Below are 24,044 nucleotides of genomic sequence, written 5' to 3'. Positions count from 1 at the left end.
TTCATGGGGTTGAGGGGGAGTGCAGTGAAAAATCAAGTTACTTTTTTTTTTTTTTTTGAGATGGAGTCTCGCTCTGTCTCCCAGGCTGGAGTACAGTGGCATGATCTCGGCTCACTGCAGCCTCCGCCTCCCGGTTTCAAGCGATTCTCCTGCTTCAACCTCCAGAGTAGCTGGTATTAGAGGCACGCGCCATCACGCCCGGCTAATTTTTGTATTTTTAGTAAAGACGGGGTTTCACCACCTTGGCCAGGCTGGTCTCAAACTCCTGACCTCAACTGAGCCACCCGCCTCGGCCTCTCAAAGTGCTGGGATTACAGGCGTGAGCCACCGCGCCCAGCGAAGTATGAATTATTGATGGAATTAAAAGTTAGCCTCAGGGCCGGGCACCGTGGCTCACACCTGTAGTCCCAGCACTTTGGGAGGCTTTGGCAGGAGGGTCGCTTGAGCCCAGGAGTTCGAGACCAGCCTGGGCAACGCAAGGAGACCCCATTTCTACAAAAAAATTAAAAATTAGCCAGGCATGATGGCGCGCAAACGTTGTCCCACCTACTCTGGAGGCTGAGGCGGGAGGAGGATCGCTTGAGCCCAGGAGTTTGAGGCTGCAGTAAGCCGTGATCTCGGCAGTGCACTCCAGCCTGGACGATAGAGCGAAACCCTGGCTCAAAAAAAGAAAAATTAAAGAAAAAAAAAAGAGCATCAGTATCTTCTGTGTTTATAACGATGCAAAAGCTGACACTCCACCTTCACATGAGTAAGTCATTAGTTAAGGAAGTTTTCCCTACAGGATTCTGGGGGTGAGGACTGCGCTTGTCTTCGTTAAGGCGCCCCCTCCAGCACGCGTCCGATTGTGGCGACCACATCCCCATTGCTACAACGGGGACTTCGAAGCACAGAGGGTCGGGGCTTGCAGGAGGCTGCCCTGCAAAAGATCCCTGACTCCTGTCTTTTCTTGCAGTGTACCACTGGCTGGAGATGCGGACCAAAATGCGCATCATGGGTTTCAATGCCGCTGCCATCAAGCCGCTGAACGAGGGGGCAGCCGCCGAGCTGGGCGCGGAGCTGCTGGGCGAGGGCATCATCTTCATCACCGCTTGCAGCTGCCTGATGCTGGAGTACTGGCGCCACCAGTTGCAGCAGCGCCGCAAGGAAAAGGAGCGACGCGTTGCCAGGGAGGCGCTGCGGGGCGAGGTGGGCCAGTTGGGGCTGGCGCTCGAGGAGTTGCAGGCGCAGGTGCAGGCGACGTCGACGCAGCTCGCCCTGGAGGAGCTGCGCGCTCAGCTGCAAGAGGTGCGAGCCCACCTCTGCCTCCGAGACCTGCCGCCTGCACCCCCAGTTGCGCCGGCGTCGGAGAAATAGGAGGTCTCGGGGCCCTGGTCTTGGACGTGACTGCTGCCTGCACTGCGAAGTCTCTGTTTTGGCCTATTCTCCGCACTGTCCCATCCTGGACCGGCCCAGCTGACACCACCCAGTCCTTCGAGGGCGCCGGAGAGATCCTGGGCTGGAGCTGATCCAACCTCCCTACTAACCTGCCCAGTGGTACCTTCCACTGGGACTCCCCGCCTCCTGCAGGTGGAACGTTCCAAGAAGGACCCCGCCCTATCCCACCCCGCCCCTGCCAGCGCATTGGTTGAGCACTTTGGAAAGACAGCGTCTTTTATCAGACCCCACCTCCCTACCGCGAGGTAGGCCTGCAGGACGTCCACCTCTTTTGGCAAAACAAAATTGGATTCTGCACTTGGATTTAGCCACCTCTCATTCTGTCACCCGCACCCTCACTCACCTGAGTGGACCCTTCCCCTAGGACGCTCATCCTTTGCACCGAACACCACCTACCTCTTCCTCATTGGTACAGACCATTGTAAAGATGCACAAAGTTCCTACGGACTTCCCGACCCGCCCCCTTGCATCTACCTCAGTCTTAGGGGGAAAGGTGGGGGTGAATGAATCCTGGACTGCGTTAGCTCCAATGAGTCACCACCCTGTGGCTCCTGACCTTAATCCATCTTAGTACCTGTCATTGACATCCTCCCCTCCCTGAGTGGATCGATCCAACAGAACCCCCCTCTTCTTCCGCCTATGGCGCACCCCACTGGCATGGCTATGCTGGGTCTTCCAGGGCAACGCCTCCTAGCCCGGCATTCTGTGGGCTGTTCCATCAGGACATGGCCTTTTGGGAGGAAAAACTGGTCTTGACCAGGGCTAGTCCATTCTGGCTTTCAGTCTCAGTCACTTGGTCACCAGTCCCCAGTCCTGGACCTACTGCTACTGTCTTTTTATCCGGTCCTCCCTCGCTGTCCTCCTCAGTTGCCTTTGCTAGGGACCGGCCTGTCCCTTTACTACCTGTCATCGTCAGTTCGCCCAACTTCCCTCCAAATCTGCCCCTCACGGTACTCAGGGATCGCCCTTCCTTCCTGCCTTTGGACTGGCCCAGGTCCTCCTCCGCCCTCCTTCACGCAAAGGCCTCCTCCAGGGGTACTACCTGTCCCTCAGCCCAGATGTCCCCCTGTCCAAGCAGGGTATTCCACCAGGCCGTATGACCTACCCACCCGACAACTGAAGGGGGCGTGGATGAGCTCTGTGACTCTGAATGCTACTTTTTAAATAGACCGTCAGCGTTTTATAATTAAAGCAGCTCTGGGGTAAAGATCTTAAGAACGTGTCTGAGAACCATGATGTGCGTCTGCAAAATGTCACTGAAATTAGGAAAGAAGGCCGGACACAGTGGCTCACGCCTGTAATTCCAGCACTTTAGGAGGCCAAAGCAGGAGGACTGCTCGAGGCCAGGAGTTAGAGACCAGCCTGGGCAACATAGCAAGACCGCATCTCTACGAAAAATGAGAATATTAGCTGGGCGTCATAGCAAATGCCTGTAGTCCCAGCTACTTGGGAGGCTGAGGCAGGAGGATCCCTTGAGCCCAGGAGTTCAAGGCTGCAGTGAGCTGTGATCCTGCCACTACACTCCAGCAAGACCCCAACTCATTAAAAAAAAAACAAAAGAGGAAAGAAGCTGGGAGAGTGGTAGAGTGGGGGCAGAGAATCATCTTATGAGCCCTTTCCCAAATCAGAAACTGAGGCCTGGGGTAAGCAAATGGACTTGCTCAAGGCTACACAAAGTGAGGCTGCTTCTGGCCTCTCCTAGGGTGCTGAAGGGCAGGGTGGGATGGGGAGGAAGTGGCCTCCTAAGGGGCATGGGGAGGGAGGCTGGAGGGGACAGAGATCATCCTGGCTGCGGGCCTGAGGATGAGTGAGCAGGCGCAATGTGCAGAGTGGGAAGATGAGGGGAAGGTGGATTCCTGGGCGGAGGCAGGGGTTCTCAGCAGAGGACCAAATCTTCCTGGAGGGGCACTGGGGGCCGAGCACGCCTCCATCCCCATCAGAACAGGCCTTCAAATCACTCCAGAGATCTTAGCATTTATAAAAACTGGCAGATTTATTCTGCAGGGGCCCATTTTCAAGAAGCTAAAGGTGAAGGTGGGAGGGGAGAAGTTTCCTCCCCTTTTCCTTTCTCCCTCATCTTATTTCCTCCAAGGGGTAAAAAAAAAAATGGTCTGGACCCCCAAAACCTACCCAAATAAAAAATCAAAAAAACTGAGGTTCCAAAAAGTTACAGCATCTTGTTTCCTCATAGAAAAGGGGGAGGAGCCAGAGGGAAGGGGAATCCCTGGGGTGGGGGGATGTCTCACCCCCAGCCCGGTGAGACATCCCCTCCCCTTAAATAGCTGCCCCAAATGGGGCAAGCCCGGGGCTATAGTATTTAAAAACTCCCACACCCCATTTTATCAAAACCAAAGAGAAAAAAAAATTTCCCTTTTTCCCCCAAAACCCAAATATATATATATTTTTTTCTTAAAAAAACAAAACTTTGAAGGCATTAAGCGTTAAAGTGAATCTAGAACAAGGGAATGTGAAATTCCCTCCTTCCTTCCCCCTTCCTGTGGGGTTCATTGGTGCATCCCCAGCAGAGGGACCGGCCCCAAGGGGATGGCAGAGGGGAAGGACCAAAGGGAGAAAGGGGCGGGGGCCTCCCCAGCCAATCAGCAGCCAGTGTGGGTGTGAGCAGGGAAGCCACACCCCCTTGGAGTTTTCCAAGTGGGATGGGGAGTGGGAACGATGCATTCCTGTGTAGTCTTCAGCCAATTCCAAGTCAAGTAGAGGCAGGGAAAGCAGGGTGACAGGCGGGGTGTGCGGAAAGGAGAAGCGGGTCTTCTGGGTCCCTGTGGTCAGGGAGAACCCCGCTTCCTCAGCTCCTGGACGAAGGCTGGAAGGAAACAAGAAGCAGAGGTCAGGGGCAGAGTCTCTGCCTCCTCCCTTCCAAAACAGGGCTCTTGCCCAGGGACATGATGCCTCCGAAATAAGTAAATGTTTAAGAACAAAACCAAACCAAACCAAAACACCTCACCTTCAATGATTTCCTCTTTCACTTTCTGCAATTCCTTCTTCACCTCTTCCAGAAGCTCCTAAAATTAATGGGGTAAAACTAATCAGGAGGGGGTACCCGGACTTGCAGGAAAGAATCCCCCTTCTTTTATTTTTTGAGAAGGGACCTTGCTCTGTTGCCCAGGCTAGGGTGCAATGGCACGATCACAGCTCATTGCAGCCTCAACTTCCCAGGCTTAGGTAATCCTCCCGCCTTAGCCTCCCAAGTAGCTGGGACCACAGGCACCTACTGCCACAATCAGGTAACTTTTTCTTCTTTTTTTTTTTTAAACAGAGTCTCCCTGTCGCCCAGACTGGAGTGCAGTGGCCCAATCTCAGCTCACTGCAATCTCTGGCTCCCGGGTTCAAGCGATTCTCCTGCCTCGGCCGCCCAAATAACTGGATTACAGGTGCCCCCCACAAGGCCCAGCTAATTTTTGTATTTTTAGTAGAGACAGGGTTTTGCCATGTTGGCCAGGCTGGTCTCGAACTTTTGACTTCAGGTGATCCGTCCCCATCAGCCTTCCAAACTGCCGGGATTATGGCTGTGAGCCACCATTCCCGGCCTAATTTTTGTATTTTTAGTAGCGATGGGTTTCACCATGTTGGCCAGGCTGGTCTTGAACCCCTGACCTCAGGTGATCCACCCACTTCGGCCTCCCAAAGTGCTGGGATTACAGGCATAAGCCACCGCACCTGGCCTTCTCAGGTAACTTTTAAAAGTTATTTTTAGAGATGGGGTCTCCCGATGTTGCCCCAGGCTGGTCTCAAACTCCTGGCCTCAAGCAAAGCTCCCACCTCAGCCTCGCAATGTGCTGAAATTACACACATGAGCCACCGTGCCCTGCCAGAGTCCCCTCTTTCTTGTTGATGGAAAAGCCAGAGGGAGTAGGTTTGAGGCCTACCCCTACCTCGACACCATGACATCGCTGTCAAGGTCGCAGAGTGACTGGAGGATTCTAGGGGAGAATTCTGGATCCTTGGAGCCGGAAAAGTACTGGAGAACATCCAGTACCAAGGCTGGCAAGTGCGTTCCAGCCTCCTGCCAACTCCAATTGGTGATGGACAGCTGGGTCAATGTGCGGAAAGAATTCAAGGCACTCATCGCGGTGATAGATTAATAATGTCTGTCACAGGCGCCAGAAAAGGGGGTGTGGAGTCTGGGTCATCCTTGACCCAATCCAGTTTCTCCATGTGTCAGATTGGAAACCTGAGGTTTCTGAGATGTTATCTAGGATCATACAGCATGCCAGTGGCAGGGGCCAGACCTAGATCTCTCTTGCTGTGGTCCCCAACCTCCCCGCCAAGTTACCTGTTTCACCCTCTGTAGGTCCGAGTAATCACTGGAGCTGGGCGTGCAGGGTTGGGTCTCGGAAGTGGTCACCGAAGAAGACGACTTCATCCTGGGGGAGTTGGTGTGGTTTGGGACAGCAACGAGATTAAAGAGAGGACCTGCTTCCCCACCTCCTATTCCAGGGATCACATTGAGCTCTGCCTTATAAATTGGGCAAGTCCAGGTATTTTTGGGGCCCCAGCTTTTTTTCTGTTTTTTTGTTTTGTTTTGTTTTGTTTTGTTTTGAGACAGTCACATTCTGTTTCCCAGGCTGGAGTGCAGGCACGATGATGGCTCGCTGAGGCCTCGACTTCCTGGGCTCAAGTAATCCTCCCACCTCAGCCTCCCGAGTAGCTGGGACCACAGGTAAGTGCCACCATGCCTGGCTAATTTTTGTAGAGATGGGGTGTCGCCATGTTGCCCAGGCTGGTCCTGACCTCCTGGGCTCAAGCGATCTGCCCGCCTTGACCTCCCCAAGGGCCCCAGGACCAATGGCCTACCTTGGCAAGGTTGTGCTGTTCTTCTCCCAGGGTCTCCGCACAGATTCTGGGGATAGGCAAGAAATCAGAAAGATCAGGGACAAAAGACTGCCCCCCAATCAATCTTACTCCCCCAACCTCATCAGCCCCTGGTCAAAGCCCCATCTCAGGAGACTACAATCCCCAGCACCATTCGCCCTGACTCTCCTGTAAGGGTGCTTAACATGTGAGAACAGGGCATTCTGGGATTTGTAGTTCCTGTGGCTGGACTGGGCACTCACTCACCACTCTGAGCCGGGACTCTGGCCTCTGGCTCCTCCTGCTGGTAGGAAATAAAACTGCCATGAGCCAGCCCCTGCCACACCTCTGCCCGTTTCCTCTCTCAGGTTCAAACCCCACACATCCCAGTATCCCTACCCTCATGGTACGGCCTAAGAGGTGTAGGGCAAGAAGAGCCCCTGACTTACATTGGCAGATTCATCCTTGGGGGTTTTCTCCCCAACCTGCGTGGCTTTCCTTCTGCAGGAGAGAAAAGCAAAAACACATGCTTCCGTCACCCAACCCATCCGCTTCCGAGGGGAGTACTAGAAATGTAGATCCTAGCGCATAGAATTCTGGAACTCAGAAAACCTAAGGAAACTCTAGTTTTAGAAATTCAAGAGATTGTGCTGGGCGCAGTGGCTCCTGCATGTAATGCCAGCACTTTGAGAGGCTGAAGCAGGTGGATCTCTTGAGGTCAAGAGTTCAAGACCAGCCTGGCCAACATGGTGAAACCCTGTGTCTACTAAAAATACAAAAATTAGCCGGGCGTAGTGACTCCTGCCTGTAATCCCAGCTACTCAGGAGGCTGAGGCAGAAGAACTGCTTGAACCCAGGAGGCGGAGGTTGCAGTGGGCCGAGATCGTACCACTGCACTTCAGCCTGGGTGACACAGTGAGACTCCATCTCAAAAAAAAAAATAAAAAAAAAAGAAAGAAAGAAAGAAAAAAAAAATTTCAAGAGATTGTGGTTTTAGAATCAGGGTGGAGGAGGTTCTATGATTCTTATATTAGGGAATAGTAAGATTCAGAGGGTGGAGCGGTGCTGTGTTAGAACACTGAGATTGCAGGAACCTGAGTTCCCAGAATTCTGAGGCAGGATCTCCTATGGTTCTAGAATTCTGGGTTTTAGAACATTCTACAGGCTACCTAGGTGGTTGCAAGCCTCAGCCATTTCATGACAAACCCCACCATTATATCCCAAACCTGGTTATCAAAGGGGGAACATTCACCAAAAGAAACAAACTAAACAGGAATTGGAGCCCTCCCCTGACTGGGCCCTACTGAACTGGAACTCTAGGTGACTCGGGGGTCCAGGCCCAGGCTCACCTCCGGGCCAGCATGGCGTTCATCTCTTCCATGAGTCCCCCACCTCCGCTTCGACCGCTCTCAGCTTTGGGGGCTGTGGGCCCCCCTGAGGCCTCCTCCTGCTGGAGAAATTTAAAAGGGGCAAGAGCTTTAGGGGCAGGCCTTTTGGCCTTCCAGCCCTATGACACCGCCGGCAGCCCTGGCCTCATCCCCCATAAAAGCCCTGTTGCCCCCTGCCCACCTCTCCCGGCCCCTCACCTTGCTGACTTTCCTGAGTTTGGCTCCAGCAATAGCTGCGGCCAGGCCTGGGGCCCCAGCTCCCCCACCACCAGGGCCCTGTGCTGCTGGGAGAGGGGGTGCAGGGGGCGGTCCTCCCCCTGCTCCGTGCGCTGCAGCTGGGACCCCCGAGGAGGGCAAACCTGGGGGTGGGGGGGGACCTGGAGGAGGGGGAGGTCCTGGTGGTGGGGGTGGACCCCCAGCGGGGGGAGCAGGTGGGCCTCCTGAAACAAACACGGAAAAGGGGGCAGTTGAGAGAGAGAAGCCTCATTCTTTACTGTCCAGCTGGCTGGCCACTTCCTCCAGGGAGGCCCCCTCCCAACTCCAGAAGCCATCTTAGCATCACCTGCATTGGAGACCCGGCGCTCTATGTGCTCCGACGGGCCAGGCTGCTGCCTGTGGGGGAAGGCGAGGGAGCTGCCGTCAATCAGGGCCCTAAGGATGGCCAGTGAAGGGGCCAGTGACCTCCGTCCCCTCTCTCAGAGGTCTCCAGGGAGGCTGGCTCCTAATCCTCACCCAAGCCTTCCTCCCCTAGGGAACCAAGAAGGGGGCTGGGTGAGAGTAGGGGGAATGGAGGGCAGGGCAGCGACAGGGAGAGATTAGGATGCGAGATCCCAGTCACTGAACTGTCAGGAACACCCGAATTACAAAATGCCCAAGATGCTTTTTTTTTTTTTTTTTTGAGACTCTGTCACCCAGGCTGGAGTGCAGTGGCTCAATCTTGGCTCACTGCAACCTCTGCCTCCCAGGTTCAAAGCGATTCTCCTGCCTCAGCCTCCCGAGCTGGGATTACAGGCACGGGCGCCACCATGCCCGGCTAATTTTTGTTATCTTCAGTACAGACGGGATTTCACCATGTTGGTCAGGCTGGTCTCAAACTCCTGACCTCAGGTGATCTGCCCGCCTCGGCCTCCCAGAGTGCTGGGATTACAGGCGTGAGCCACCACGCCCAGCCACAAGATTCTTTCAACCACCGTATCTGATTTCCAGGAATCTGCAGGGACCAGGAGGTTCTGCAACTCTTGAGTGTCAGAAGTTTCTTGAACATTCTGAAAACTGCAAGTTGGCTGGGTTCTGAACTCTAGGAGTCAAGGGTTCCAGAACATATGGAACTCTGGCAGCGGCTAAGGTTCCCCACCCAGGGCCCAGCCCCACCTTTTCTGCTGCTCCACCTCCTCCGGGGAGGGGCCGTTCGGGACCGACCAGGTGGGAAGTGCTGGGGGTGGAGGGGGCCCACCTCCTGGAAGGTGAGAGAGAAAGGGCCATGAGTCAGTCGCGGAACTCTCCTCAGTCCTTGGCGCTTCCCTTGCTCTCCCAGGCCTCCCAGGAATCCTGCCCAGAGGCGCTCACTTCCTCTTTCCAGAGGCCCCGAGGCTCCAGGCCCAGGAGGACGCACATTGGGAGGTGAGGCAGCACCAACTTCCCCGGCCTGAGTTGCCCTAAGGTAGGTGCTGTTGTGATATCCCAGTGACAGGAGAAGCTAAGGCCCAGGGGACAGTCACTTGCCCCAAATTTCTCCAGGGTGGAATGTGCAGGAACAAGACTTGAATTCAGGCTGATTCCAGCAGCCAGGCTCTTAACCACTGTTGGTTTGTTTCGAGACAGAGTCTCACTCTGTCACCCAGGCTGGAGTGCAGCGGCGCAATCACGGCTCACCACAGCCTCCGCCTCCCGGGTTCAAGAGATTCTCCTGCCTCAGCCTCCTGAGTAGCTGGGATTACAGGCGCCTGCCACCATGCCTGGCTGATTTTTGTATTTTTAGTAGAGACGGGATTTCACCATGTTGGCTAGGCTGGTCTCAAACTCCTGACCTCAAGTGATCCACTCGCCTCGGCCTCCCAAAGTGCTGAGATTACAGGCGTGAGCCACCGCGCCTGGCCCCTGGTTAGCTCTTAACCACTGTTACAGCCACTTGGACCTTACCTAAGAACCTGGAAAGGTAAAGAGCTTCTTCCTCACCTACGTCCAGGCCTCTGGCCCTCGCACCTGAATTGAATTGGTTACGAATTAACAATGAATTAGCCCCAATTTACAGATGACTAAACTGAAGCCCACTGTATTTTTCTGTGTGCCCCAGAGGAGCAAGCCCCTTCCGCACTAGCACAGAAGTTGTCCCACGAAGCAAACACCCCTGCATTTGGTGACTTTCAGTTCTACAGCAGTGATTCCAGGCCAGATGCACGGCAGTCACCTAAAACCTCGCTACTCAGTCACGTCCGCAGACCAGCAGCCTGGGTATCACCAGGGCACTTGTGAGAATGTGGAGTCTGAGTCCGCCCAGCCCACCTGCACCAGAGCCTGCACTTTAACCAGATCCCCAGGTGATTCATGTGCACGTTAAGGTTTAAGAAATAGCAACTGGGCTGGGCGCGTGACTCGCGCCTGTAATCTCAGCACTTTGGGAGGCTGAGGCGAGTGGATCACCTGAGGTCAGGAGTTCGAGACCAGCCTGGCCAACATTGCGAAACCCCGTCTCTACTAAAACTACAACAATTAGACAGGCATGTTGGTGCGCACCTATAGTTCCATCTACTTGGGAGGCTGAGGCAGAATTGCTTAAAGCCAGGAGGCGGAGGCTGCAGTGAACTGAGATCACACCACTGGACTCCAGCCTGAGAGACAGAGTGAGACTCCATATTTAAAAAAAAAAAAAAAAAAAAAAAAGAGGCCAGGCGCAGTGGCTCACGCCTGTAATCCCAGCACTTTGGGAGGCCGAGGCGGGCAGATCACGAGGTCAGGAGATCAAGACCATCCTGGCTAACACAGTGAAACCCTGTCTCTACTAAAAATACAAAAAATTAGCCGGATGTGGTGGTGGGCGCCTGTAGTCCCAGCTACTCGGGAGGCTGAGGCAGGAGAATGGCATTTACCCGGGAGGCGGAGCTTGCAGTGCGCAGAGATCGCGCCACTGCACTCCAGCCTGGGGACAGAGCGAGACTCCGTCTCCAAAAAAAAAAAGCAACTGGGCTGGGTGTAGTGGCTCATGCCTGTAATCCCAGCACTTTAGGAGGCTGAAGTGGGAGGATCACTTGTGCCCAGGAGTTCAAGACGAGCCTGTAGACCATCTCTACAAAAAGTTAAAAAAAAAAAAAATTTGAAATGATCCAGGTGGCCAGACATGGTGGCTCACACTTATAATCCCAGCACTTTGGGAGGCAGAGGCAGGTGGATCACTTGAGGCCAGGAGTTTGAAACCAGCCTGGCCAATATGGTGAAACCCCTTCTCTACTAAAATACAAGGGCCGGGCATGGTGGCTCATGCCTGTAATCCCAGCACTCTGGGAGGCCTAGGCGGCTGGATCACAAGGTCAGGAGACAGAGACCATCCTGGCTAACACGGTGAAACCTTGTCTCTACTAAAGATACAAAAAATTACCCGGGCATGGTGGCTCATGCCTATAGTCCCAGCTACTCGGGAGGCTAGGGCAGGAGAATCGCTTGAACCCGGGAGGCGGAGGTTGCAGTGAGGCAAGATCGTGCCACTGTACTCCAGCCTGGGTGACAGAGTGAGACTCTGTCTCAAAAAAATAAATAAATAAAAATAAAAACAAAATACAAAAAAATAGCTTGGGCATGGTGGCACATGCCTGTAATCCCAGCTACTCAGGAGGCTGAGGCACGAGAATCACGTGAACCCGGGAGGTGGAGGTTGCAGTGAGCTGAGGTTGCACCACTGCACTCCAGCTTGGGTGACAGAGCAAGACTCTGTCTCAAAAAACAAACAAAAGAGCCAAGTATGGTGGTGCAAATGCAAACCTGTATTCCCAGCTACTTAGGAGGCTGAGGCAAGAGGATCACTTGAGCCCAGGAGGTGAAGGCTGCAGAGAGCCATGATTGTGCCAGTGCACACCAGCCTGGGCAACAGAGCGAGATCCTGTTTCTGGAGCGGGACCTACCTATGTCTTGATCTGGGAGGTGGTTTCCCGGGAGTGTGCCTGTGTAAAGTTCATGGAGTACTGATCCCTGAGTAATCGTGCATTTTTTTGTGTGTTTGTTTTCTTTCTGAGACGGAATCTTGCTCTGTCGCCAGGCTGAAGTGCAGTGATCTCGGCTCACTGCAACCTCCACCTCCTCAGTTCAAGCACTTCTCGTGCCTCAGCCTCCCGAATAGCTGGGATTACAGGCGCGCACCACCACGCCCAGCTGATTTTTGTATTTTAATAGAGACGCAATTTCACCATGTTGGGCATGGTGAAACTCCTGACCTCAGGTAATCCGCCTGCCTGCCTCCACCTCCCAAAGTGCTGAGATTACAGGCATGAGCCATGGCGCCGGGCCAATGGTACATTTTATACATAGGTGCACATGGTCACACTGGAATGCACAAAATCCTCGTGATAATTTTCCATGATAACAATGAATTCGCTCCATTTTACTGACGAGTAAACCAAGTCCCAGAGGGGTAAAGCGGCAGCCCCAGGCCACACAGCCGCATTCAGTGGTCCCCTTTGCCCACCCACTGCCGGCCGCCATCTCTGACCTTCCAACGCCTCTAGGGCACTGGCCATGCCGGCGGCAAACTGGGCCGCATCCTCCTTGCTGCCGAAGTTGAGGCCCCAGACCTGGCGAGCGTCGCGCCACTGATGGAAGTTGGGGGTGGCCTGGTTATACTTGACGCCCCGGACGATGGCACAGTTGATGACCACCTGGTGGGAGGGGAAAGGGGGGTGAGGGGCGGCGGGCGCGGGGGTGGGGCGGGTAGGGGTTCAGCCCGCAGAGAGGGGGCTGGCGGGAAGCTGCACCTGCTGGTCGGGCTGCATCTTCCGGCCCACGACGCGAAAGGAATTGGCCGTGGGGTTGTGGTAGATCTGGACGCGGCTGAAGGCCTGGGGACCCGTGCCAGCAGGGAGCCATCGCTTGTTGCCATCATCATAAAGCATCACAGTGGCCCGGCTGGAACAGATGACCGTCTCACTGCAAGCGGGAGGAAAAGGGAGAGGGGCCGGTCACCTTCTTATCTGGGTCTCTCCTGGGAGATTCCAAGGGACAAAGACAGAGTGTGGAAGGAAGAGAGTGACACAGAGGGAGGCAGGAGCCAGGTGGACAGAAAGAGACGGGGGAGACAGATCAGGAGAGAAAATCAGATCAGGAGAGACAGGCAAACACACAAACGAGATGCAAGAGACAGACAGGCAGACACGGGGAGGGAGAAACTGGAAGTGGAAGAGACAGACGCAGAGAGAGGTGGGAAAGGGAGAGTCAAAGGGGAGAGAGACAGACTGAAAGGGTTGACAAAGGGGAGAGAGACAGACTGAAAGGCAGACAGACAGATGAACAGATGGGGGAGGGGTAGGGAAAAAGGATGGGCAGACAGGGGACCTGGAGGAAGAGGCAGAAAGACACAGAAAGAGATAAAGATGGTCTCGGCGTGGTGTCTCACACCTGTAATCCCAGCACTTTGGAGGTTGAGGCAGGAGGATCACTTGAGCCCAAGCATTTCAGACCAGCCTGGGCAACATAGTGAGATCCCATCTCTAATAATAATAATTACTATTTTATTTTTATTTTTGTTTTTGAGACAGAGTCTTGCTCTGTCACCCAGGTTGGAATGTGGCCTCGACCTCCTGAGCTCAAGCGATCCTCCCACTTCAGCCTCCCAAGTAGCTGGGACTACAAGTATGCACCACCACACCCGACTAATCTTTTTTTTTTTTTTTTTTTGAGACAGTCTCACTCTGTCACCCGGGCTATAATACAGTGGCACGATCTCGGCTCACCGCAACCTCTGCCTCCCAGGTTCAAGCCATTCTCCTGCCTCAGCCTCCTGAGTAGCTGGAATCACAGGCATGCACCACCAAGCCCAGCTAATTTTTTGTATTTTTAGTAGAGACGGGGTTTCACCATGTTGGCCAGACTGGTCTCGAACTCCTGGGCTCAAGTGATCCATTTGCCTCAGCCCCACAAAGTGCTGGGATTACAGGGGTGAGCCACCACACCCAGTCTACAAAGAAACTTTTTAAATGAAAAATAAACACAACAAAACTAACAAGAAGGAAAAGATAAAGATGGAGAGACAGGCTGAGGGGTCTAAGAGGCCAAGGCCAACGCCAGCTGGGGGGATGCAGGTTAGCAGAGCAGAGCAGAGGGCAGAAGGGAAGACAGAGGGGCCAGAAGGAGGCCAAGAGCCCAGAGCTGCACTAGGGACCAGCCCCTGCCTGACCTCAGTTTCCCTATCTCTACCAGAGGCTTGGACACGCACCCCCCACCACCACTGCCTGCTCAGGAAGAAGCTGAAGCTTGGGAGGGGAAGTGTGAGGCCTGCAGCAGGTTGGGGACCCATCCCAGACCTCTGAGCTCTTCCTCCAAAGGGACTTCCCACTGCCCACCCATCGCCTGGCTCCCCAGGGCACTAGCGGCCATTCCCCAGATACTCCCTGCTCTGTATCTGGCCTGTATTGGGTGGGGCTGGGGATGAAGAGACAGCAGTGACCCAGACAGCCCCGGCACCACCCTCCTGGGGCTCACAGTCCAGTGTGGGAGACACAGCTGTCCCCAGACGGTACCAACCCAGGGATAGGACCAAGGAGGCCAGGGTCTGGGGGTGCCCTGAAGGAACGCCTGCCCTAGCCTGGAGAGTCAGGCAGGACTTCCTGGAAAAGGCAACGTCTGACTCAGCCTAGGTGGGAGGTGTCAGTAAACTGGTGCAGAGTTCAGGAGCTGATATCCCCAGACATGGGTTCAAATCCCTACTGAGCCACCTACTTCATGTGACTCAGGCATGTGACCTTCCCACTCAAGACCTCTTCTTGCCTGTGAACTGGGAAAATGACAGTCCCCACCTCCAGGGCAGTGGGGGAGGGGCACATGAATCTGGGCACCTAAAGGGCTTGGTACAGCCGGGTGTGGTGGCTCACGCCTGTAATTACGGCACTTTGGGAAGCCGAGGTGAATGGATCGCTTGAGCTCAGGTGTTCAAGACCAGCCTGGGCAACATGGTGAAATCCCGTCTCTACAAAAACGTACAAAGATTAGCTGGGCGTGGTGGTGTGCACCTGTAGTCTGAGCTACTCAGGAGGCTGACGCAGGAGAATTGCTTGAACCCAGGAGGTGGAGGTTGCAGTGAGCTGAGATCACGCCATTGCACTCCAGCCTGGGCGACAGAGCGAAACTCTGTTTCAAAAAAAAGAAAAAAAGCTAAGTGCTTGGTACAGCGTCCAGCACACGCCAAGAGTTCAGTAACTGTCTACATCCGTCTCATGGGCACCACTGGGGACTGGGACAGCTACAACCCTCAGGACCCTCCCACCAGCCCCTCTGGGAGGTTCAATCCCCCTCTCCCCCAGTGAGGAAACTCAGGCCTAGACAGGAACTCAAACAGGAAGTGACTTGCCCAAGGTCACACAGGGGAAGGGGAAGCACTGGTCTCCTCTCCACCCCACCCACACTGGGCTTTTTCCTGAAATGGGGAAGTTGGTGGTCAGAGGTTTCCGGGGACAGAAATTAGACACCGCCCCCCACAAAGCCTCTGTCTCTAGGAGGGCTGGGGGCTGGGTGTGACACTGACGCTGGGAAGTCAGGGCAGGGAAAGTCCTTAGGCAGACTCAGCTGTGGGTAGGGACCCTCAAATTTACCTAATTGTGCCATCTCCCTCTTACTAGGCATTTCAGGTGGATCAGGGGCCTTAAGCCCCTCCCCCAAAGTCACTCATTTTATTCTCACTGCAGCTTATCCAGAGAGCCACTCTTTCATCCTAATTTTGCAGGTGAGGACTAGAGGCCCAGACAGGTTGAGTGACTTGCCCACAGTCACACAGCTAGTGAGGAACAGAGTGAAGATGTGAATTCAGGCTCCCAAGCCTTAACCACCGGGAACTGTGTGGGCCCCACCCAAACACCAGGTGCCCTTTCCAGACAAGCACAGCCTCGGGGGCTGTTTCTGGCTCCTGCTGCCCCTGGCAGGGCAGGGTTAAGGCCTCGGCCTCACCCACACCTGCCACCCACACCCAGGGCCAACTCTGGCCAGGAGCCCGGGGCTGCTGCTGCCCCGCCCTGGCTGCACTTTGCTCTCCCAGGCAGCCCTGCCCTGCTGAGGCTCTGGACTGACCGGAGAACAGGGCGCCTGCTGGGTGACCAAGGGGTGGTCTTGCCCCTCTCCAGGGCACACTATCCCCATTGTAACAGAAGGATCCTATTAAAACACAAGGTGGGGTGGGGAACGGTGGCTCGTGCTTGTAATCCCAGCACTTTGAGAGGCCGAGGCGGGAGGATTGCTTGAGTCCAGAAGTGCAAGACCAGCCTGGGCAACATAGCGAGACCCATCTCTAAAAAACAAAACAAACTAACAAAAACCCACAAGGTGGAATGTCCCTTCCTCTTCTTGAAAGCTCCAGGCTCCTACGGAATCAATGCCAAGTTCTCTCCAGGGCCTCCGTGATCTGTGTGTCCTCAGATCTCATTTCTTCCCGCTCCACTGTCCTTTGGGGACTCTTCCAGACCCTAGGCCTCCTACCCCCACGCTGCTCTTCCCGCAGGCCAGACACATTCCTGCCTCGGGCCTGTGTGCTGCTGCTTCCTCAGGCCTAGCCTCTTCCCACTTTCAGGTCTCTCCTTAGATGTCACCCCTTCCAAGAAGCCGTCCCTCACTCCCTTAGCTGGAAACGCTTCTCTCCTTTTCATCTCCTGCTGCACGTTTCATAGCAGTGACCCCTGCCCAACACAATATTTGTCTGTCTCCACTACCAAAAAGGCAGAAATTTGCGTCCCAATTGTTCACTGCTGTGTCCCCAGAACCTAGAATGGCATCCAACACATAGTAGGGACTCAATAGTTACGAAACATCTGTAAAAAAAGGCAAACTTTGGCCAGGGGAGGTGGCTCATGCCTGTAATCCCAGCACTTTGGGAGGCTGAGGCAGGAGGATCACTTGAGCCCAAGAGTTCGAGATTGGCTTGGGAAGGCTGGGTGTGGTGGCTCATGCCTGCAATCCCAGCACTTTGGGAGGCCGAAGCAGGCGGATCTCTTGAGGTCAAGAGTTTGAGACCAGCCTGGCCAATATGGTGAAACCCTATGCCTACTAAAAATACAAAAATTAGCCAGGCGTGGTGGCTCATGCCTGTAATCCCAGCTACCCGGGAGGCTGAGGCAGGGGAATCACTTGAACCCAGGAGGCGGTTGCAGTGAGCCGATCTCGGACCACTGCACTCCAGCCTGGGAGACAGAGCGAGACTCTGTCTCAAAAAAAAAAAAAAAAAAGAGAGGAGAGAGACTGGCTTGGGCAAGATGGTGACCTCTGTCTGTACAAAAAATTTTAAAAATTAGCTGGGTGTGGTGGCGCTTGCCTGTAGTCCCAGCTACTCAGGAGGGTGAGGCAGGAGGATCATTTGAGTCCAAGAGGATGAGGCTGCAGTGAGCCATGTTCAGGTCACTTGCACTCCAGCCTAGGCGACAGAGCAAGACTCTCAAAAAAGGGCAAACTTTTACCAAGGGCACCTAACATTTCTCAGTCAGCTTGGGTCCCAGACACTCTTCTTGTTGCTTGACACCAATTTCCCTGCTGCACGACTCTACAACCTCAGGGGATAGGCTCTGACGCTCACCCTTTTGACAAGGGGGACCTGCAGGCACAGAGGAGTGAAGGCACTTGCCCCAGATCACACAGCAAGTAAGCAGAGGGGCTCATAGTTGAAACGAAGTTCCCACAAGTTCTTAACCTCATTTAAAGATGAAGAAGCAGGGCTAACTGAAATTTTTAAAAGCCAAAGTACAAGGTAGTGTTGATCAGAGGCTTTACAAAAAAAAAAAAAAAAAAAAAAAAAGGGTCAAGTGCGGTGGCTCATGCCTGTAATCCCAGCACTTTGGGAGGCCAAGGCGGGCGGATCACAAGGTCAGGAGTTTGAGACCAGTCTGGGCAACACAGTGAAACCCCGTCTCTACTAAAAATACAAAAAATTAGCTAGGCGTGGCGGCGGGCGCCTGTAATCCCAGCTACTTGGGAGGTTGAGGCAGGAGAATCACGTGAACCCGGGAGGCAGAGGTTGCAGTGAGCCAAGATCACGCCACTGCACCCCAGCCTAGGGTACAGAGCAAGACTCTGTCTCAAAAACAAAAACAAACAAACAAAAAAGGTAGGCTAGGCGCAGTGGCTCATGCCTGTAATCCCAGCACTTTGGGAGGCCGAAGCAGGCGGATCTCTTGACGTCAGGAGTTTGAGACCAGCCTGACCAACATGGTGAAACCCTGTCTCTACTAAAAATACAAAAATTTGCTGGGCGTGGTGGCGCGTGCCTGTAATTCCAGCTACTCAGGAGGCTGAGGCAGGAGAATCGCTTGAACCTGGGAGGTGGAGGTTGCAGTGACCTGAGATTGCGCCACTGCACTCCAGCCTGGGCGACAGAGCAAGACTTTATCTCAAAAAAAAAAAAACAAAACAACAACAACAAAAAAAAAACAGTGAGGCGCATATATAAATATATCTGCACCCAGAGTGGTGATATATGCAGAGACTGTTTCCCAAGACACTAACTGTGGCTGCCTCCATTGAGGGGAACTCAGGGACTGGGGAGGGAGGAAACAAATATTTTGTACCATTTATCTTTTGAGACAGAGTCTCTCACTCTGCACCCAGGCTGGCAGTGGTGTAATCTCAGCTTACTGCAGGCTCCACCTCCCAGGTTCAAGCAATTCTCCTGCCTCAGCCTCCCAGCCTCCACTTCCCGGGTTCAGGCGATTCTCCTGCCTCAGCCTCCTGAGTATCTGGGATTACAAACGTGTGCCACCACGCCAGGCTAATGTTTGTATTTTTAGTAGAGATGGGGTTTGGGCATTTGCTACATTGGCCAGGCTGGCCTCAAACTCCTGACCTCAGGTGATCTGCCTGCCTGGACCTCCCAAAGTGCTAGGATTACAGGCATGAGCCACCAGGCCCAGCCACCATTTCAATAATTTCAATAAGTATTTCAAACTGCTTATTTCTTATCATGGGTTGAAATTACCTATAAAAACCTAACTCACTACTTAAGTTCAATAAATAAAACTGTAAACTACACAAAAGCCGGAACAGAAAATCCCATAGCCATAAAACAGGGGTGCGGGGGCTGTGAGATGGAAATGAGGTCTGCCCGTTTCCAGTGTGTTCTCCCGAAGTCTAGAACCCTCCATTGGACATGAGAGCACTTTAATTTTCCAGCCAGCCCAGGACCCACTCCTCCCTGCAAGTCCCCACATTTTGGAAAATTCTAGCACATGGCGGATGAAAAGACGGTTCAAGTTGCCTCCTTGTTGTGTGGCTTTGCCTCTCTGAAACTCAGTTTCCAGCCCTGGAAACAATAGCTCACTGGGTTCATTGTAAGGATTAAAAGAGATAATGGACAAAAAGCCCTAAGGGCAGGAACTGTAACTTGGTACACGCTCCACATGAAGGAGAGAGCTTCCCATCACCAGAGGTAATCAAGCATGGTGAATCCGGTTTTCACAAAACTTCCAGACTACAGTCTTACCATTCCCTTCACTGCCCCCTGAACCCAAGACTTACCCCATACCCTCCTTATACCATAAAACCTATGATACATATACACCACCCTTCCAAACGACAAATCTTTTGTCGGGGAAGGGGCTACTCTAGTCCCTTCCTCCTGGTGGGCCTCAGTTTCCCATAAGTGAACAGGAAGATAAATGTTGCAGCTTCGGTTTCATTTGGCTTATCTAAATTATCTTAAGTGTTTTCACAGTGAAAGCATGTTCCTTTTTTTTTTTTCTTTTTCTTCATTGAGAACACGGAAAGCATGTTATCTGTATTTTTTTTTTTTTTTTTTTGAGACAGGGTCTCACTTTGTCACCTAGGCTGGAGAGCAGTGGCAAGAATATGACTCATTGCGGCCTCAACCTCCCCAGCTCAAGCGATCCTCTCACCTCAGCCTCCAGAGTAGCTGGAACTACAGGCACATGCCACCACACCCAGCTAATTTTTGTATATTTTGTAGAGACGGGGTTACACCATATTGCCCAGGCTGTTCTCAAACTCCTGGGCTCAAGCAATCCTTCTGGCTTGGCCTCCCAAAGTGTTAGGATTACAGGCATAAGCCCCAGTGCCTGGCCCTGTTTGACTTTAATAGGCACCTTGCCTAACTTTCCCGTGCCTCAGTTTCCCCATCTATAAACTGAGTACCGGGGTGGGGAGGCCACAAGGTTGTAATAGTATCATTGTTAGAACTGCCATGAGGGGCCAGGTGTGGTGGCTGACGTCTGTAGTAATAGCACTTTAGGAGGTCGAGGCGGGTGGATCACCTGAGGTTAAGAGTTCGAGACCAGCCTGGCCATCACGGTGAAACCCCATCTCTACTAAAAATATAAAAATTAGCCTGGCATGGTGGCAGGCACCTGTAGTCCCAGCTACTCGGAAGGTTGAGGCAGGAGAATCGCTTGAACCCAGAAGGCGGAGGTTGCAGTGAGCCAAGACCATGCCATTTCACTCCAGCCTGGGCAACAAGAACAAAATTTCTGTCTCCAAAAAAAAAAAAAAGCCAGAATTGCTGTCAGGCACAAAAATGCCCCACATAAAATAGATGCTTGATCAAATGGTCTCTTATTTTTAAAAAATAAAAATAGCTATTATTGGAAGAAGAAAGAAATGGACCCCAGTTCTCCCCAAGTCTCTTCTGCCCTGAGATTCTAGACCTCTGCCTCACTTCTCTGTCTTCCCAGCACCCCAGCTCCAGTCCCGGACACAGCCAACACTCAACAAATATTTGTCAAACTGGGAGAAAAAGAACTATATCTTGTAATTTTCCATCTTAACATCCTCTCTTCCAACTGCCCCCAGGACTGTCCCCAGCCAAACCAGCCAGAAATCAGAGGATCCTAGGCTCCTCCACCCCTCCAACATTGCCTAGGAATTTCTGAGGGATCTTGGCCATGTCTTTTTCTCTTTAAGCCTCAGTTTCCCCAGCTGGGTAATAGGGGCATGGGTTTTGAATCCTGGCTGTCCTTGGAGAAGAGGCACAGCCCAGGAAGTCGGGTGTGACCACCTGCAGGCGAGACCCCCTGGGAAGGTGGGAGTGGCCTTCTGGTGGGACAGGCATCTGGTCACTTCTGCAATGCACCCCACCCCAGCACCCCCACAAGACAGGATGCTTGGCCACCACCACAGCAAGAGGTGGGCCTTGTGGGAGGGCCAGGGCTTCCAGGGCTGGTGCTGGTGGTAGTGGTGGTGGTGGGGAGGACAGGGGGCTGGCCCAGACACCGCTCCTGCCCTTTTACGGTTGCAGTGAGTGAGGCAGCACTAACTCGGACATCCGCCATCCGCCTTCCACCGAGCCTGGGACCGGAAACGCGAGGGGGGGTGGAGGGGCGGGGCTGGGGGGCAAGGGGAGAGAAGAGTCCCGGAGGAAGAGGGCGAAGGAAGAGAGCGACGCTCCCTAAACTGACCCCTCTCCAGGGCGGACTTGGAAGGGATGTTGCTATAATGGGGAGCGGATAGGCAGGAAGTCTTGAGGGTATCTGTGGGTGTCCTCCTTGCTCCAAATTTTCCAGCCATGCCTTTCACATCAGAAGGAACAAACGCGGGAGGGGGATTCTCTAGTGGTCATAAAAAGGAATGCCACGCCACTCCAATGTCAAAGGGCAGGGGTTCAGGAAATGCGGGGGATGTGGGCACCACGGGGTTAATCCCCAGCCGTCCCCAGGGGCCTCCCTGCTCAGGCTGGGGGCTTTGGGGCAGGAAGTCCCAGAGAGAGTGGAGGAAGGGAGATAGTATTGTCAGGCTCTGGCCCCATGGGAGAGATTATGGGGGGCCAGGGGAGGGGAGAATAGGGGGGATGGTTGGGCCCCCCTGCCCACACTGGCCCTGCCCTCAGGTGAGCCCAGGAGTTCGGGGGAGGCCCCGGCCAGACCAAATCCCTGGGTCCCTTGGGCCGCCACCCCCAGGATTAAATTCCTGGGAAGATAGCTGGAATTATCTGGGAAGCCTGGGTCCCTAGGGAAGAGGGCTATGACCTTGAAGCTTTCCAGCTCCCCCTCCTCCAACCCCAAGGCTCCGGATGGATAGGGGGGCGGTGAGCAAAGGGGGAGGGGCCGTGGTGGGGAAGGCAGCCGGCCTACTGCGCTGGGTGCCCGCCCCCCACACCAGCTGTCTCGACAGGTGAGTCAGGAAGACAAAGGCCCCCTTCCCCCAGCTGCCGCGCCCCCTCCCTCCCCAGGGCCGCGCAGGTTGGGGAGCCGGGCCACCCTTATGGCCCGGGGCGGGGAGCCGCCCTCTGCTCCGAGCGCCCGCTCGGTCCTAGGCACGGCCTGTTAAGCAGATTGTGTGCGGAGCGACGGGGAAGGGGGGGTCCCAACAGACTCCGGAGGCTGCGTCCGGGTCCCTGGATCGGTTCACACCAGCCTCCTCCACAGGAAGACCTAAGTGACCCCCAAAATCCAAGGTATTAAGAAGTACCCCCGAAGTTAAGGAGTGCGGTCCCACTTGGGGAGACTTTTTCCAGCACCACGTAAACGGGGGACCTGTACACCCAGGGTCTGAGTCTCAGTCTCTCTTCCAAATACCAGGGTCTCCCAAATCGGTCCCCCACAATCCTTCCCGGACCTCGAGCTGAAGTTTGGGGGGAGGGGGAGGAGAGTCTGAGCCCTGCCTCAATCCTGGCATCCCTGCGGGGAGTCGCTGCCAACTTTGAGGTCCTCTAAAAAAAAGTCTTAACAATTCGGGAGTCCTCCGAGCGCCCCCAAATCTTGAGGGCTCCCAGGAGAACCTCACTTCCACCACTCCCCGAGCTTGGGGAGTCAGTCGTGGAGAAGTGATCGACGGTTTTGGAGCTCGTCCAAGGGGATTCAGCCCAAATCCGAGGCTCCCAAGGATCTGTCCCCAAATTCCAGCCCGGAGCTAGCTGGGGGGGAGGGGGACAAAGGCGGGGCGCGGAACCCGCCCGGGCGGGGACGGGTCGGGGGGCAGGTCTGGCTCACCTCATGGCTGCTCGGCGGGCGGGCGGCTCGCGCACGGGCTGGCTGCTCCCGGGGCGCCCCTGGCTGGAGGTTCAGGGGTTCGGGGCTGGCTCCGGGCTCGGCTCAGGCTCCCCCAGGGTCCCGCCCCATAGAGTCCGGCTTTCTGGGGAGAATGTGGACCGGGCCGGGGCGGGTCTCCGGGCGCCGCTTCCCTCAGGCGGTCTGATGAGAGGTCCCTGCGGCAGAAAGGGGATGCAGCGTCCGCTCCCCGGCGCGCACCCCTTGCCGGTGGCGGCTACAGTGTTACTCTTACTACTGTACTTCTCTTCGTTACATTTCGTTCCAAAATTCCACTCCCCGCACCCACAATGCCCCGCGCCTTAAAGGGGCCGCGCGCGCCTCCAGGCGAGGGGGTGGAGGGCGCTTAAAAGGGCAACTCTTCACTCTCCGCTTCCGCGATCTCGCTCCTCTCCCCAACGTTGTAGCCCAGGGGTGCACCCTGGAAGTCACCCCCACCTGGAGGGGCAAGCTTGGTGAAGGGGAAGGGGACCTCCCTTGCTCCCTAGTTCGCTCCCACTGTGGGAATTCTGAGGAGCGTCTTGGAAGGGGCGCGATTTCTTGCCCCATCGACTTCTCCATCTCGTACTCCGCTCAATTTTGGGGGTCGAGGAGGACCCTCAGTTAAGCAAGTGGTCTCAGATTTTCTCCCTGAAATCCCATCTTCGGAACCCCGCCCCTCCCCAGCGTCTCTCTTCTGTCAATTTCGGAGAGGTTACTAAGGGGGCGAGCCCCCCACCCGCACGGGAGTGGAGGTGGGGGCAGTAGGGCCCCACCCCTCTCACCCCACCCCGCCCGCCCCGGGAAGGTGAGGAGGAAGTGGGCCAAGGGGGCGCGGTCGGTCGCTGACTCACAGCCGCAGGGTCGGGGGTGGGGTGGGGGTGGAGGTGGGGACTGGCGAGGAGTGCGGGAGTGGGGGGCCTGGCATTCGCCTGGGGTGGGCAGGAGGCGCCGGCTTCTTGGATGTGTAAAGCCTCCGACCCACGCACGCCCCGCTCTGACTCAATTTCGCCTGCGGAGGACAGCAGGATCATCCCAGCCCTCAGGAGGGCCCGGAGGTGAGGAGACCCTCCCGGCAGCCCCCGCCCCCACACGCCGGCTCCGGGCTGAGCCCAGACACCCTTTGAGGCTTCCGCAGCGTGTCTTGCCGGCCCCGCCCCGAGTGACGTCACTGATGTGGTCGCGCCCCTTGGGTAGAGCGCCACCTGGCCCGGGTGAGGCGCCCGAGTCCTGGGAAATCAGTTAGTTCCACATTCACACATGGGTA

At 54.9% G+C, this 24,044-nt stretch overlaps 2 protein-coding genes across 5 annotated transcripts in view; one reads left to right on the top strand and one right to left on the bottom strand.

Annotated features, from left to right (window-relative positions):
* OPA3 (outer mitochondrial membrane lipid metabolism regulator OPA3) overlaps positions 1–3,781 on the top strand; it is a 58,938-nt gene extending 55,157 nt beyond the window's left edge. Inside the window, exon 2 of the mRNA XM_054540715.2 lies at positions 956–3,781. Within this exon, the coding sequence (XP_054396690.1) occupies positions 956–1,356 (401 nt within the window). The 3' untranslated portion in view covers positions 1,357–3,781. The remainder of the gene's footprint in view (positions 1–955) is intronic.
* VASP (vasodilator stimulated phosphoprotein) lies at positions 3,406–23,916 on the bottom strand. 4 transcript variants are annotated; one of them, XM_024236861.3, is made up of 13 exons: positions 22,742–23,916; positions 12,593–12,764; positions 12,331–12,496; positions 9,006–9,090; positions 8,197–8,246; positions 7,833–8,074; positions 7,596–7,696; positions 6,696–6,747; positions 6,514–6,547; positions 6,250–6,295; positions 5,729–5,819; positions 4,400–4,457; positions 3,406–4,258 (listed from the first exon to the last, which is right to left on the bottom strand). In XM_024236861.3, the coding sequence occupies exons 1-13, from the start codon at positions 22,744–22,746 to the stop codon at positions 4,221–4,223; spliced, it is 1,140 nt and encodes a 379-aa protein (XP_024092629.1). In that variant the 5' UTR covers positions 22,747–23,916; the 3' UTR covers positions 3,406–4,220. The 4 variants fall into 4 exon arrangements, with proteins under 4 accessions (XP_024092629.1, XP_009231053.2, XP_024092628.1 ...); XM_009232778.4 differs by having other exon boundaries at positions 6,514–6,550; positions 22,742–23,903; XM_024236860.3 differs by having other exon boundaries at positions 6,514–6,550; positions 7,596–7,693; positions 22,742–23,118.
* Positions 23,917–24,044: the final 128 nt, after the last annotated feature.

This window comes from Pongo abelii, chromosome 20 (genome assembly GCF_028885655.2).
Source record: "Pongo abelii isolate AG06213 chromosome 20, NHGRI_mPonAbe1-v2.0_pri, whole genome shotgun sequence".
Lineage (NCBI taxonomy): Eukaryota > Metazoa > Chordata > Mammalia > Primates > Hominidae > Pongo > Pongo abelii.
Note: the sequence above shows the minus strand (reverse complement) of the source record. Positions and strands in the feature narration are given on the sequence as shown.